The 16118-nt window shown below is 44.2% G+C and overlaps 1 protein-coding gene across 1 annotated transcript in view; it reads right to left on the bottom strand.

Moving 5' to 3' along the window:
* Positions 1–6005: 6005 nt before the first annotated feature.
* Positions 6006–16118, bottom strand: part of col13a1 (collagen, type XIII, alpha 1) — a 200298-nt gene continuing 190185 nt past the window's right edge. Inside the window, exons 28-30 of the mRNA XM_030725212.1 lie at positions 10930–10971; positions 10778–10828; positions 6006–6194 (exon numbers count right to left, since the gene is read on the bottom strand). Of these exons, the coding sequence (XP_030581072.1) occupies positions 6006–6194; positions 10778–10828; positions 10930–10971 (282 nt within the window). The remainder of the gene's footprint in view (positions 6195–10777; positions 10829–10929; positions 10972–16118) is intronic.

Raw genomic sequence — 16118 nt, 5'->3', positions numbered from 1 at the left:
TGTAGTGGAAGCAGAGTCTGGGGATGAGGGGGATGACTTGACCATCACTGGGGGTGAGGTCACTGAGGTAGTTAAACAACTCCTTGGTGGCAGAGCCCCTGGGGTGGACGAGCTTCGCCCTGAGTTCCTGAAGGCTCTGGATGTTGTAGGGCTGTCTTGGTTGACACGCATCTGCAACATCGCGTGGAGATCTGGGGCAGTGCCATTGGATTGGCAGACCGGGGTGGTGGTCCCCATCTTTAAGAAGGGAGACCGGAGGGTGTGCTCCAACTTTCGGGGGATCACACTCCTCAGCCTCCCCGGTAAGGTCTATGCCAGGGTGCTGGAAAGGAGGGTGCGTCCGTTAGTCGAACCTCGGATTCAGGAGGAACAATGCGGTTTTCGTCCTGGTCGTGGAACGCTGGACCAGCTCTTTATACTCTCAAGGATATTCGAGTGTGCGTGGGAGTTTGCCCAACCAGTCTACATGTGCTTTGTGGACTTGGAGAAGGCATTCGACCGTGTTCCTCGGGGTGTTCTTTGGGAGGTTCTGCGGGAGTATGGGGTGTCTGGCCCATTGTTGCGGGCCATTCAGTCCTTGTACAACCACAGTGAGAGCTTGGTCCATATAGCCGGTAATAAGTCGGATTTGTTTCCTGTGGGGGTTGGACTCCGTCAGGGCTGCCCTTTGTCACCGATTCTGTTCATAATTTTTATGGACAGAATTTCTAGGCGTAGCCAGGTGGCGGAAGGCTTCTTCCTTGGTGGCCTCAGAGTCACATCTCTGCTTTTTGCAGATGATGCGGTTCTGTTGGCTTCATCACGGGGGGGCCTCCAGCTCGCAGTGGAACGGTTCGCAGCCGAGTGTGAAGCGGCTGGCATGAGAATCAGCACCTCTAAGTCTGAGGCCATGGTCCTCAGCCGGAAAAGGGTGGAGTGCCATCTCCGGCTCAGGAACGAGTTCTTGCCTCAAGTGGAGGAGTTCAAGTATCTTGGGGTCTTGTTCACGAGTGATGGGAGAAGGGAACGGGAGATCGACAGGCGGATCGGGGCTGCTTCTGCAGTGATGCGGACGCTGCACCGGTCCGTCGTGGTGAAGAGGGAGCTTAGCGTAAAAGCGAGGCTCTCGATTTACCGGTCGATCTACGTTCCTACCCTCATCTATGGTCACGAGCTTGGGTAGTGACCGAACGAATAGATCGCGAATACAAGCGGCAGAATGAGTTTCCTTCGAAGGGTGGCTGGCCTCTCCCTTAGAGATAAGGTGAGGAGTGCGGCCATCCGGGAGGGGCTCGGAGTAGAGCCGCTGCTCCTCCACATCGAAAGGAGCCAGTTGAGGTGGCTCGGGCATCTGATTAGGATGCCTCCTGGCCGCCTCCGGGGTGAGGTGTTCCGGGCATGTCCCACCGGGAGGAGGCCCCGTGGTAGACCCAGGACACGCTGGAGAGATTGTGTATCTCGGCTGGCCTGGGAACGCCTTGGGGTCCCTCCGGATGGGCTGGAGGAGGTGGCTGGGGAGAGGGAAGCTTGGGCTTCTCTGCTTAGGCTTCTGCCCCCCGCGACCCGGCCCCGGATAAGCGGAAGAAAAATGGATGGATGGATGGATTGGATTGATGGATGGATGCGATACATATGTGTATGAAGTTGCATAAATGTACGTGAAACACAGCGGTGGGGCTTTAGGGGGCGCTACTGAGGCATTTTGGCGGTCCCTTGCCCGAGCCCATTAAAATACTTAAATTTTCACCAGGTGTGACGCATGTGCAATATTTGATGAGTTTTTGAATATGATAAAGCCCCCAAAAAGCCAATTCATTTGCCTGAATAAAAAAAAATAAAAAAATAAACAGAGCAAAAACAATAGGGCCTTCGCACAGTTCGTGCTCGGGCCCTAATAAAAGAACTGAGATTAAAGTGGTTTCAACAGGTAGAACAGGGGAAACATAAAATACAACAAAATTTGTGGCAGTTTCTTGCAAACATTTAATAATTCTATTAAACACTGTACATGGAGCAATGACTGTTGAAAAAATATATATATGTGTGTGTGTGTGTGAAGTACATACGCAATTTAAGTCCATTTTGCATTGGCAGAGAAAATGTATTTACGAAAGGCATATCAATTGCACTACAACATTAAACTAAATTCCTCAGGGTTTACAACTTAAGAAGACATCCATGTAGATGTCATGATAGAAATGATCAAGTCTGTCTCATTGAGAGGATATGCTCCGCATCCCCCTCATGTCCATGCAGCTTGTATATCCCTGCTTGTGGACGTGTGTCTTTCAGCTTCTCTCTGCTGGCAATGATGTGAGGATCTGGCAGAGGACCTGCAAAGTGAGATATGTCAATTTTAACATTATGTCATGAGACCTTGCAAACTAGGACAGTCACACTAATCACCTCTCTGTACATGTTTGTAACTCTTTTAATAGTTTAAGCTGCGGCAAATTTTAACAGTAAAATTTTATTATAAATTGGCAAAGATAATATACAGGGCATATATGAAAAGTTATGCATACTATTCACTCTTATGTTTGTATTATAAATGTATTACCATCTTTAAATAGCTGGGGCTATATACAGGGGTTGGACAATGAAACTGAAACACCTGGTTTTAGACCACAATAATTTATTAGTATGGTGTAATGTCTCCTTTTGCGGCCAATACAGCGCCAATTCATCTTTGGAATGACATATAAAAGTCCTGCACAGTGGGATTTTAAGCCATTCTTCTTGCAGGATAGTGGCCAGGTCATGATGTGATGCTGGTGGAGGAAAACGTTTCCTGAGTCGCTCCTCCAAAACACCCCAAAGTGGCTCAATAATATTTAGATCTGGTGACTGTGCAGGCCATGGGAGATGTTCAACTTCGCTTTCATGTTCATCAAACCAATCTTTCACCAGTCTTGCTGTGTGTATTGGTGCATTGTCATCCTGATACACGGCACCGCCTTCAGGATACAATGTTTGAACCATTGGATGCACATGGTCCTCCAGAATGGTTCGGTAGTCCTTGGCAGTGACGCGCCCATCTAGCACAAGTATTGGGCCAAGGGAATGCCATGATATGGCAGCCCAAAACATCACTGATCCACCCCCATGCTTCACTCTGGGCATGCAACAGTCTGGGTGGTACGCTTCTTTGGGGGTTCTCCACACCGTAACTCTCTCGGATGTGGGGAAAACAGTAAAGGGGGACTCAGAGAACAATACATGTTTCACATTGTCCACAGCCCAAGATTTGCGCTCCTTGCACCACTGAAACCGACGTTTGGCATTGGCACGAGTGACCAAAGGTTTGGCTATAGCAGCTCGGCCATGTATATTGACCCTGTGGAGCTCCCGACGGACAGTTTTGGTGGAAACAGAAGAGTTGAGGTGCACATTTAATTCTGCCGTGATTTGGGCAGCCGTGGTTTAATGTTTTTTGGATACAATCCGGGTTAGCACCCGAACATCCCTTTCAGACAGCTTCCTCTTGCATCCACAGTTAATCCTGTTGGATGTGGTTCATCCTTCTTGGTGGTATGCTGACATTAACCTGGATACCGTGGCTCTTGATTAAATCACAAACACTTGCTGTCTTGGTCACAGATGCACCAGCAAGACGTGCACCAACAATTTGTCCTCTTTTGAACCCATAATGTTGTGTGCATTGCAATATTTTGAGCAAAACTGTGCTCTTACCCTGCTAATTGGACCTTCACACTCTGCTCTTACTGGTGCAATGTGCAATTAATGAAGATTGGCCACCAGGCTGGTCCAATTTAGCTATGAAACCTCCCACACTAAAATGACAGGTGTTCCAGTTTCATCGTCCAACCCCTGTATATATCTATCTATCATAGATAGATAGATCTAATATATATATATATATAGATAGATAGATAGATCTAATATATAGATAGATAGATAGATAGATAGATAGATAGATAGATAGATAGATAGATAGATAGATAGATAGATAGATAGATAGATAGATAGATAGATAGATAGATAGATAGATAGATAGATAGATAGAGATAGATAGATAGAGATAGATAGATAGAGATAGATAGATAGATATAGATAGATAGATATAGATAGATAGATATAGATAGATAGATAGATATAGATAGATAGATAGATATAGATAGATAGATAGATAGATAGATATAGATAGTTTTTTAGAATATTCATTTATTTACTGTTAATGTATTAGCATAACTGGTGTCTGGAGGCAACTGAAACTGCAGGATGCTCAGGCAGTACCAGGAAACCACATTTAACTGCCAAATAACTAACGATTGCTTATTTATGGTGACAGGTTGCAACCCTGGATATAATATAAGGATGTGATCAAGATTAGAGCCTAAAGACATTCTATTTGCAAAGCAGAAAGGTCATGTAATGTTAGCTAGCTAACAAATTGACTAATGGTATCCTATTAATTAACAGCTAGAAAGACAAAAACACGTACCTCCATAATGTTCAATGAAGAATTTGTAGCCTTTGTCCAGTTTTGAAGGTGTTGTCAGTGAAAACTTGTCTGCATGTCATAGTATATCCTAAAACCGCATTTGTGGCAAATGTATTAGACTGCGTAAAGTCCATCCACCGGAAGTAAAGATCCCCAGCATCCAGGCCGAACGGAAGTTGTGTGACGTCATGTGAAAAGGGTCTATACCAAATGAACAACGCAGATGAAACGCAGTAAAGATAAGATTGTTTTTTGTTGTGTGGATGAACTTAAACAGATTGGCTCTCAGTCCTTAAACAATTTATTTTCTGAAAAAACTTACAATGTCTTGTATCTTGAAGAAATGTTTTTGACCTCAATACTATGTATATTTGTGTTAAGATACTAACTTGATTTTTTATTGTTGATTTTACAGACTCAGTTATGTTAGATTACTTCACCCAAGAATCATTTTTATCAGTGTAGAAGGTCTGGGTTCAATTCCGGCTTGGCCCAGGCCTCTCGCTGTTTGGAATAGTAGACATTTGGTGTTTTTGTTCACAACGCTCTCTCGTATAGTTTTTTACTGTTCCATGGACAAATGTTATTTGTAAATGTTAATGTACTGGCATTCAGCAGGGCTGAGTTTTATCATGTTTATTTACCAAATTTAAAAAGACACAGTTCAACACTGTAAAAAATATTTGTGTTACTGGGCAGCATGGTGGTGTGGTGGTTAGCACTGCTGCCTCACAGGTAGAATAGCTATCTGATAGTCTGGGTTCAATTCCACCTTAGCCCAGGACTCTTGTTGGGTGGAGTTTGTATGTTCTCCCCTGTGTCTGTATGGGTTTCTTCCCACAATCTGAAGACATTCAGTTACTGGGGTTAGGTTAATTGGTCTCTCTAAATTGCCCACAGGTGTGAATGGTTGTCTGTGTCAGCCCTGCAACAGGCTGGTGACATGTATGGGGTGTACCCTGCATCTTACTGCCTTGTCAGCTGGGATAGGCTCCAGCCCCCACACAACCATGAAAAGGATAGGGGAATTGATTGATCAAAAGACATTTTATTTTTTCATGAACTATAAAATACAAGTTTGGTCAATTAGAACATGCAATTTAGTTCCATTGGAAATGGAACTAAATTGCAGGCTGAGTTAAATAAACTGTTTCATTACTTAAAAAATTTAAGGCAACAAGTTACCTTGGTTTTTTTTTTTAAGTAGATTCAACTTATCCAGGTTTACAGTGCACCACAATCCCCTTAGCCTTAAGAAAGGATATTACTTGCTGTTCCACAGATTCATAATCTTGTTCATTTGGTTCTTCTCCAGCCATCATTGTTACTGCCCGGGCATATGTACGTGGTTTTGTCTTTAGACCTGTGACTATGATGATGTTCATCTGAGCGTATTGTTACAGCTCCGCAACCAGATTCTACAGTGACAAAATCCTCCTATCCTTATGTGTTTAGAAGGCTCAGGGCTTTAACTTCTTCCACCAAGCTCAATATTGTTTTCTGCTGTTCTCTGACAGCAGAAACCTCCACTATCAACATGTCGAGGGATCTTTTAATATCCTCAATCTCTTCTGGAGCTGGAGTAATCTTTTTCGGTGGCACTTTGATTCCTGTATGCACCGGCCAGAGACGTATCAATGCAGCTCCACTGCATCAGGTGCGGGCGCAGAGGCAGGTTCAGGCCGAGGACCAGCGGCTCCAGACACGGGCAGAGAGGCAGGTTCAGGCTGAAGTCCAGCATCTCCAGACGCTGGCGCAGAGATAAGTTCAGGCCGAGGTCTGGCGTCACGAGACGGGCAAAATGCAGCTCTCCAAATGCACGTGTTAGGACAAATTATATTATTTCCCAAAGCTTCAATCTGCAGAGGGGTACCAGGCAGGGCTGCCCATTCTCTCCCTCACTTTTTATCATTTTCATTGAGCCACTAGCAGCAGCAATCCGTCAACATGCAAATATTAAAGGGATTCAAACTGAAAATACAGATCATAAAATAAGCCTTTATGCTGATGATGTATCACTTTTCCTTGGGAGTTCACAATCCTCTCTTCTGAAGACAATCTCACTAATAGATAAGTTTTCATCTATATCAGATTACTCTATCAATTGGGCTAAATCAACAGTTTTGCCTTTGAATTGTAATTTTCAGAATACCTCCAGGACTCCACTAAAATCAGGTAATATTAGATATTTAGGCATCAATTTTTCCGCCAGGCTCTCAGACTTGGTACGATTAAATCATATCCCGATGTTAAAAACAATAGAGGATGACTTATCACATTGGAATAGTTTACCTATATCCCTCATGGGGAGAGTTGCTGCCATTAAAACGATGGTTTTACCAAAAATTAATTATCTATTCTCACTGATCCCTAATAAACCTTCTGTTGCTTGGTTTAAATCACTAGACTCAAACATCTCAAAATTCTTATGGAAAAACAAACCATTGCGAATTAGTTTGAAAACTTTACAAAAGCCAAAACACAGTGGCGATCTAGAACTACCAAAGTTTAATTTCTATTTCTTAGGCAGTAGATTGCAATACATTTCAAAGTGGATCAAATCGAATTGATTAGACAACCCATGGTTGGATTTAGAACAGGCACTTTGCGGAAAAGTAAAAATCTGAGATCTACCTTTCATTAGCCCCAGTATTAAGCATCATAACTGCTTTAAAAGTCTAAGTCTTAACTTATCCCCTGTAAATTAACGCCCATTTGGAACAATCCAGATATTTGCCAGAAAAAGAAAATGCTGAATTTTCCATTATGGCGTGATAAGGGTGTAAATAATTTAGAACATATTATCCAAGATGGAAACCTTATGACATTCCATAAACTTATATTAAAATATGGAATTGGCAACAGTAGATTTCTCTAACAACAACAACTGAAATCTATCCTGCAGGGAAGATTTAATCTCAATCAACTGAATTTAGAAATACCTACATGGGTATCTGAACTTCTAAACCTCTGTACCCCAAAATTGTTACCAAAATTATATACATTATTATTAAAAACTGATGATTCAGTCTCCCTCCCGATTACAAAATGGGAGTATGATCTTTCTATCAGCCCGGACCAAAACCTCTGGACAGAGATATGCTTAAATATCTTCAAAATGACTAAAAATCCCCAATTACAACTTATACAATATAAAATTCTCCATAGAACGCACTATACTGGACAAAGGATGTTCCAAATAGGCCTTACACACTCAAACATATGCATCCACTGCACAAGCAATTCAGAGGAGAACTATATGCATGCTCTGTGGTGTTGTATTCCTGTTCAGATGTTCTGGCAGAGGATATGTGAAGATCTATCCACATGGTTTAGCTGTCGTGTTCCAACTTCCCCCAGACTGTGCATTTTAGGTGACGTCAGTGAATTAGTGATGGAGTCATATATATCACACATAGCGATGCACAAGGCGGTAAGAACTAAGAAAACTATCCTCATGAATTGGAAATCAAAAAATAAACTGTGTATTACTCAATACAGAAATCTATTATTAGATCATGTTAGCTTAGAGAGAATGTCTGCTTCTTCTAAAACCCAATTGAATGAATTTGACTCTCTCTGGTTCTCATTGATCAGCTCCATTACTTAGCAGGGGTGGTTGGCTGAGGGCTCTGCTCCTGTGTGCTTTGTGGGCGGTCTTGGGCGGACTCCTGTGGAGTGGCTGGGGTGGACGGGGCACCGTTTTCCCAATTCAGGCCAGTTTGTCTGGTCTCTTGTTTGTGTCTCTCGTTGAGTGAATGAGTAGGTGGAGTGGAGCATGCTGCACTCTGTGGTGGGGGCTGTGGTGCCAATCTCGGGCGCTGCGGTGCTCCATGGTGCTGTCACCGGGGCCCCGGGTCTACCTGCGCCTGCCCTGTGCTGGGGTGTGGGGAATCGGGGTGCCTACTGCTAAAAGTACAATCTGGGAAAAAGAACAGTCCCAGTGGACCACTGCAGTGATAGGCAAGTTTTCACTGTGGTTGTACATGAACCAAATGGCCTTGGGCTAGACACAACATACTCACAAATCAAACCCTAAGGGTGCAGTCAAATGCCTTCTCCAAGTCCACAAAACACAGAGGCTATGTTTCCAGTGTCTGTGAAAAATCCAGAAGAGATAAATCCTTGATAAACTCCCACATACCCAGACAAACTCCCATGCACCATTGAATATCCATGAGAGGACAAAGAGTATTCCATAACGATGACAAAAATCTTATTGTTCTTCCTCAATCTGAGGATAAATGAATGGGCAGGCTCTCCTTTAAAATACCCTAGCATGGACCTTCTTGGGGAAGCTGAGGAGTGTGATCCCTTGAAAGCTGGAGCACTTCCCCTTTTTAAAAAGGGTAACCACCTTTTTACATTTGCCAGTCCAGTAGCTCTTTCACCAAGTTCCATGTGATGTTGCAGAAGCATGTCAACTGAAACAGCCCTACAGAGAGAATCTCATTCACCCCAGGGGCCCTGCAACCAAGGGGTTGTTTATATTGCTCATTGATCTTGCCCCCAGTCATGGGCAAGTTTTTCCCGTCATCTACTTCCTCTAAGGAAGCATGTCAGTGGGATTGAAGAGATCTTTTCACCATCTATGTCCTCAGTTGAAGTCAGAAGCACTCCATCCCAACAGTATGCAGTGTGAGCAGTAATCTTCTTCTCCCTCCCAAGTTGCCTGATGGTTTGCCAGAATCCCTTTCAGGCTGGTGTACCCAAACATATGACCCTGCTACACCCACTAAAGAATAGCTCAAGGAATGCAGCACAGATCTGTGGAAAGCATCACAATTATTTCCTTCCTCAGAGGCTCTCCCAGAGGCTCACTGACTTAAGATCTCTTGTCAACAACCCAGTTTCAGACACCACAGGACACACTCTAAGGTCCTGTAGTAATGCTCCAATAAGTCAGGGCTGAAATCACACAAGGCGGGACTTATGCAATATTAGGCAGGTAGTTTTGATCATATTGCTTATTTGTGTATTTGACCATATTAAATCTCATTTGGTTAAAGCAGATAGTCTACCAATCAAAAAGTCAATGTTCAATTCCCAGCTCCGCCAGTCCATGTGTCAAAGTATCCCTGAGTAAGATACTGAACCCCACTTGGAATCAGTGTGACTGTGCATATGTATTTTCGATAAAGTGTATAGACATTGATAAAAGCACTGTATGAATGAGTGTGCAATTGGGTGAATGAGACGTGTAACATAAAGTGAGTAGAATGGTTCTGTATCAGTTCTAGTCTATTTATATTTTTAAAAAACTGTGTGAGAAAATTGTGTTTGTTTTTCTGTTTAGGTACAACTGTATTGAAGGCAGTGTTGCCAAGGCCACCGAAGCGACTTTGGGCTTCTTTTTTTCTAAAGTCGCTTGCAAATCTCGTGAGTCGCGGGTTGCGGTTTTTTGGGCTTGTTTTTGAACATGGAGTTGCTTATTTGGGTTTGACTTTCTTTCCAAGTGAAAGTCCTTGAATATCTCTCGGCACCCCATAATAAAGCAAAAGACGAGTGGTAGGTAGTTTGTCCCTTCCAAGCCCCCGTTTCCGGTTTATCGCTCCTGCCCAAGTTGACCGGGCGCACACTGAAACAAACACTAATAACAGCCCAGAGTGAGGAGGCAGCGCAAGAATGAGCTCCAGTAAGTGGGGAAAATATAGAAAAAATATAAAGAGTGGGAGAAAGAGAGCGCACTTACAGAATGGATCCGAGCTCAGATGGGAGACAGTGGCACTAAAAGTGGGTGTGCACTATATGCATAGGGGTGCCGCACAAGAGGGGGGCGCCAAAACGATGCGACCAAATTATTTCTCTAGTCGCACTTTCTGTATTTAACAGCTGTGCATGTGATATGATCAGTAACAGAGGAACAGCGCTGATTAGGTACCCCTGTGCTCCTTCACCTCCCCCCCCCCCAAAAAACAAAAAAATGTGTCCCCATACACCTCTGAAAGTAGCTGCGGTCCTAATGGGAGACGTACCAAAGGCATTCCCCAGATTTTGCAAGTGTGAAATATGTACTCACCATGCTGATTTAGTTCAATGTGCTAATACAGAGAAGCACACACACACACGAAGAGAACAATGCGCCTTTCTCTTCTATGAGGCTAAGAAATATGGGTTTTACTGCTCCAAAACACAATGAGACAAAACAAAGAAGTGAGCTATACTATTACAGAGCTATACTGTTTAAAAGCGGCCTCAGTTTTACACAATGTTGTGGGTTGCCAGTTGGGCTTCTTTTGGGCTTGTTTTCATAGAGCTGGTTGCTTGTTTCTTTACAGTCAGCCACTGCCTTTGTTCTTTATAGATTGAAGTTAAATGGTATATCTGACTTACTGCTGGGCCAACTGGTCCTGTGGGTCCTGGTGGCCCTGGAGGACCATAGATCTAAAAAAAGAACAAAGTTTTCAACAACAGTTTTCAATTTAGAAAGTATTGTTTATAAGGCATGGAAGTACAGAAAATTTTAAAATCTAATAAACCCTTACCAATTCTGATGTTCCTAAATCCCCAGGTTCGCCTTTAGGGCCCTGTAACAATATGTGGCAAAAACACAGGGATAAAGTGTTGATTAGATATCACAAAACTATTGTTTGATATCTCGATTCTATTTGGAGTAAATATAGCAGCATCAAACTACGTCCAACCCACCTACCCACCCCCACTGTCTTTGCAATCTGTCAGGTCAAAAACTCCACTATCCAGAAAGATGCATTCTGGGAGGCAATGTTGCAAACCATCGTGTGTCATGTTAATTTTTAAGATTCTGCCCTTCTGTGTTAAGGTGACCTAGCTGAATGGAAGGATCCATTGTGTCATGTTGTGTCTTCATATAACCTTTTAATATGAGATATACTCAACTGTACTTTAGGCAAGGAAAACAAAAAAAAAAAAAGGCCACATAGTCCAAACAAAAGCACGAAACCAAATGCGGCAGCACTAGGCCGGAGAAACAGTCTAAACACAAAAACAGGCCACAAGGCAACACTGTTCAGCGGGGTCTACTGGGAAATCCATCATGGAACATAGACAGTTCAGGAGGCCAACCCTGCTCCCAGCGGCGGCAGCGATACTAGGGGCCGACTGCACTCCCAGCGGCAGCGACGACGAGGCGAGACTAGGGGCCAGCCGCGCTCCGAGCGGCGGGAGCTGAAGGGACTGGGACTGAGGGAGCAGGCGCTGAAGGGACTGGGACTGGAACTGAAACGGAGGGGACTGACACTGGAGGCTGAGCGGGAGCTGACACTGGCTGACTGTGACCAAGGGGGAACCACAGGAGCTGGCTGACACTGGAGCGCCTGAGGATGAGCTGAAGCTACAGCCGACGGAGACTGAGGCTTGGAGGTCGCTGCAGCAGCCGACGGAGACTGAGGCTTGGAGGTCGCTGCAGCAGCCGACGGAGACTGAGGCTTGGAGGTCGCTGCTGCAGCCGACGGAGACTGAGGCTTGGAGGTCGCTGCTGCAGCCGACGGAGACTGAGGCTTGGAGGTCGCTGCTGCAGCCGACGGAGACTGAGGCTTGGAGGTCGCTGCTGCAGCCGACGGAGACTGAGGCTTGGAGGTCGCTGCTGCAGCCGACGGAGACTGAGGCTTGGAGGTCGCTGCTGCAGCCGACGGAGACTGAGGCTTGGAGGTCGCTGCTGCAGCCGACGGAGACTGAGGCTTGGAGGTCACTGCTGCAGCCGGCTGGGGTAGCTGGCATGAAGACAGAGGTGGTGGCTTGAAATCCAAACACTCAGCGTCCGGAGGAACAGCTGTCTCAGAAGGGGGAGATGAGTGTGGATGCTGGGTGCGCCGCTTCCTCTGTGAGGTGGATGCCTTAGGTATGGCAGCAGCTGGTTCTTCCTCTTCCATCCACATCAGGGCCAAAAACGTGGCTGGGCCGTTCTGCTGCGGCGAGCATGTAAATGTGGCTGGACAGGTGAGTAGAAGAGATGATGGCGGGTCTTGAGAGCGAGGGGGTTACTGTGATGATGAGCTGCAGCTGAGTGGAGGAGTTGAAAGAGGAGAGATGACTGGCTGCAGGAGAGGTGAATTGGCAATGGCTTGTAGAAAAAAAGTTGAATCCCTCCCTGGACTGGGCGACCAATATTATACAGTTCATATTGCAAGTTTTTACGGAGCATGATGACGGAGTGAGCCAGAGGAGTTGTATCAGGTCAGGTGAGGAGCCATGAAGAGGAGGAAATCAATCCGCAACAAAATGCTAGTTGCATCATCCTGTAGTGGGGATCCGTGGCATGGATTATCTGCAGAGCAAAGTCCCTTAACTCTGAGATTTTCTCCTCTTGCTCCTTGTTGGGAAATTCAGAGTCGACGGGGTCCATGGTGTGGTCGCGTCGTTCTGTCATGTCTGCGGTGTGAGAGGTGGAGATGGACCAAAATGCAGGACTCCGGATAGAGTAGTAACTTAAAAGGCGCTTAATGAGAAGGGAACGAAACAAAGAAATACAAAATCCTTCAGGGAAGTCAGATAAAGAGTAGAAAACCAAAAAAATGAAATAAAAGAGACAAAACCACACAGGCACGGCAACATCAACAACGCGACAACAAGCAGAGAAAACACAGGACTTAAATACGTCATGGGATAACGAGGGAAAGTGGAAACAGCAGGTAACAGCTGAACACAATGACACTGACGAGACAAGGGGAAGCAAAACCAAATACACTACACAAGAAACAAGACATACCAAAATAAAACAGGAAGTGGGACAAGGGCACAGAGACGAAGACTTGACACCAAACATAACTAGAAATGAACCACAGACCAAAACAAAAGAACAAGAAAACACTGGGCCACCGTCCCAGGACCATGACAAGCCCCCCTTGTCTCCTATAGTCCACCACAGCCAAAATAAATGTGCAGACCCTCCAGCTGCTCAAATGCCTAGGTTGATGTAGCGGGTGTTAATGGACAGCTCTTCTAGTTTTTCAATCTTGGTCACAGATTGAGGAAGCCATTGCCACTACTAAAGGGACTCGGGCAAGAGATTTGCTTGAGAGTTGGTTCTTTTCTACAGAGAATTTAGTCCTACCATGGCAGAGCTGCAGTGCCTACTAGTACTAAAGCTAGGAACAGAAGACTGGGCAAAAATTTCTGGCAAATATCCTATACAAGCCATCCACAGACAACATCATGATTGGGGTGATGATACCAATCAGGTGCATAAGGACACAGTAACAACTCTATGCAAAGGGGTATGGACACTGCACATATCTATTGCATGCAAAGAAAATTATGATGAGCCTGTTCGGGAATATAATGCTTGTCTGAGTGAAGTGTTCACAGTGGTACTGACTCCCCTGCAGACCTGGGAAGGGGCAGTAGAAGCAGGAGTTAAATGAACCTGTGTTTTTCTGCAAAAGAGGCCAAATGAGAGGAGGTCAGGCATAATCTAATTTATTTTGATAATAAGCTCAAAGTCCAGCAGAAGAAGACAAAGGGCAAATTGCCGCCATAACCATCCTACTGGAGGAAGAGACGGTATGATATATGAATTGATTTACAAAGAGACAACCTCGTTGTAAATCAGTTCATATCAGATTTCCATGACATGTGCCAGGTAATCCAATAGGACCAAGGGACCTTGTAGCCCCCTTTTCACCAGTAGAGCCATCTAAACTCTACACACAGGGAAAGAGAGAGACATCATGATACTGCCAAATGGTTAAGATTCGGGGACTTGTGCTGATAAATAAAAGAATAAAAGTTTTATTTTCATCCACTCTGCATCTTCATACTTTACATCAATCACCATCAGTGGCAAGAGCATACAATAGTTTCATTAGTTTTTTTTTTTTTTTTTTTGGGGGGGGGGGGGGGTTAAAGTTACATGTAGATAGCATGCCCCCATTTTTAGCTGCACTGCGTAGTTTGTAAAATTAAAATGTGTTTTTCAAGGTCTTAAAAGATTATTTAGATACACTTAGTGTGCCTCCTTTGTTTTAGTTTTATTGTTAGACATCTGCTGCTTGCTTTTATGGTGATGATTTGGCTATTAATAAACATAGCCCACCTTATACAGGATTGGTGAGAATTTGACCAATTTTAAATGTAACCCTGGGGTAAACCCCCAGTGTTAAAAAGTTTTATGAAAATGAGGAAATTCTGGTTGGGATAATAACCCTTTAAGATTTGCATGTTTTCATTGTGTGTGTCAATATTTGAAAATATGCTGTAATATGCTTACAGTATCCAGTCATTTACTGTGTAATGGATTATGTGAAAGTTTGTAAAGTGTTTTTGTGTATTGCCTGAGATTGGTCCACATTGAGAGACTTTATGCTTTTTGGACTCTGATTGGTTGGTCTGCAGTGACTACCCAGAGAGGTGGAGAAGATTGGGAGTGAAGCGAGGGGCAGCTATTGCTCTCCAGCAGACAGTGAGTCTCATGCCGAACATATAGATTAGCTGCCACTTTTCGAGAGACTGTGTATCCAGTTGAGGACAGATCCCGCAGTAGCCTCTCCTTTCAGTAAGAGGCTAGTGCTCTTTTTCATTACCCTCTTTTCAATACAGAGCTGAACTGTATTTTTATTGCAAACACAGAGGAAGAGTCCCTCCCTTTTACTGATATAGAGTGGATTTTTGTTTTGTTCGGGGTTGGATTGAGTTTCTACCAGCACTGAATTGGACTGGATTTTGTGGAATTGTGTTTTTTCGCTACCACAATGCAACCACATGGTCTGTAGGACAGCTAGCACCAATAAGGGAGTATTTACTGCCGAGGGTGAATAACCCTGCTACACTGCTGTACACTAGCAAAGAGTGTGTTCTCATTAACTCTCATCTCATATGCTCAGGCCTGCAATGGGTTAGATTAGATCTTTTTCACTTCATGGTTAAGGAATATTTTCTGATATACTGAGTTATCACCATCAGGATGATTCAGCAGGTAGGTTTGTGTGTGTGTGTGTGTGTGTGTGTGTGTGTGTGTGTGTGTGTGTGTGTGTGTGTGTGTGTGTGTGTGTGTGTGTGTGTACACTGCTGATGTCCATCCATCATCCATCCGCTTATCCTTTTCAGGGTCGCGGGGGGGCTGGAGCCTATCCCGGCTGACATAGGGCGAGAGGCAGGGTACACCCTGTACAGGTGAACGCCCTGGGCCTGAACAGAGAATTTCATTTTATAGTTCACTCAGATAAAAAAAAAAAAAAAAAAAAAGTCTGAGAAATCAAGGTCTTAAAAGAAAGCTTTGTAAATGGACTAGTTCTTATACAGTGCTTTTCTACTCTGTCTGAGCACTCAGTGTTTATACAACATGTTTACCCCATTCACACCCATTCATACAAGCACTTCCATGATTATCTAAGCTAAGTGCTGTTTATTATTTAACATTCACACTACAACGGTTGCATCGGAGAGTAATTTAGGATTAAGTATCTTGCCCAAGGATACACTGGCATGCAGCTTGGAGTAGCCAGGAATCAAACCGCTGACCTTCCGATCAGTAGGTGACCTGCTCTACCTCCTGAGCTACAGCCACCCTAAACTTCGTCTAAAACTTTGTCTGGGTCTTTGATTAATTAGCTGGAATGAAAGATTGCTGCTATTCCTCCTCCTCGACCTTTGAGCATTCTGACAATTAAGTGTGATCTGGGGGTGTTGATTCATTTAAACTGACATTCATCTTCCTGTAACCAGGTTTCTGTAAGGCAGAATAAATCAATATGATGAT

Source organism: Archocentrus centrarchus, unplaced genomic scaffold (assembly GCF_007364275.1).
Source record: "Archocentrus centrarchus isolate MPI-CPG fArcCen1 unplaced genomic scaffold, fArcCen1 scaffold_50_ctg1, whole genome shotgun sequence".
In the NCBI taxonomy this organism is placed as follows: Eukaryota; Metazoa; Chordata; class Actinopteri; order Cichliformes; family Cichlidae; genus Archocentrus; species Archocentrus centrarchus.
Note: the sequence above shows the minus strand (reverse complement) of the source record. Positions and strands in the feature narration are given on the sequence as shown.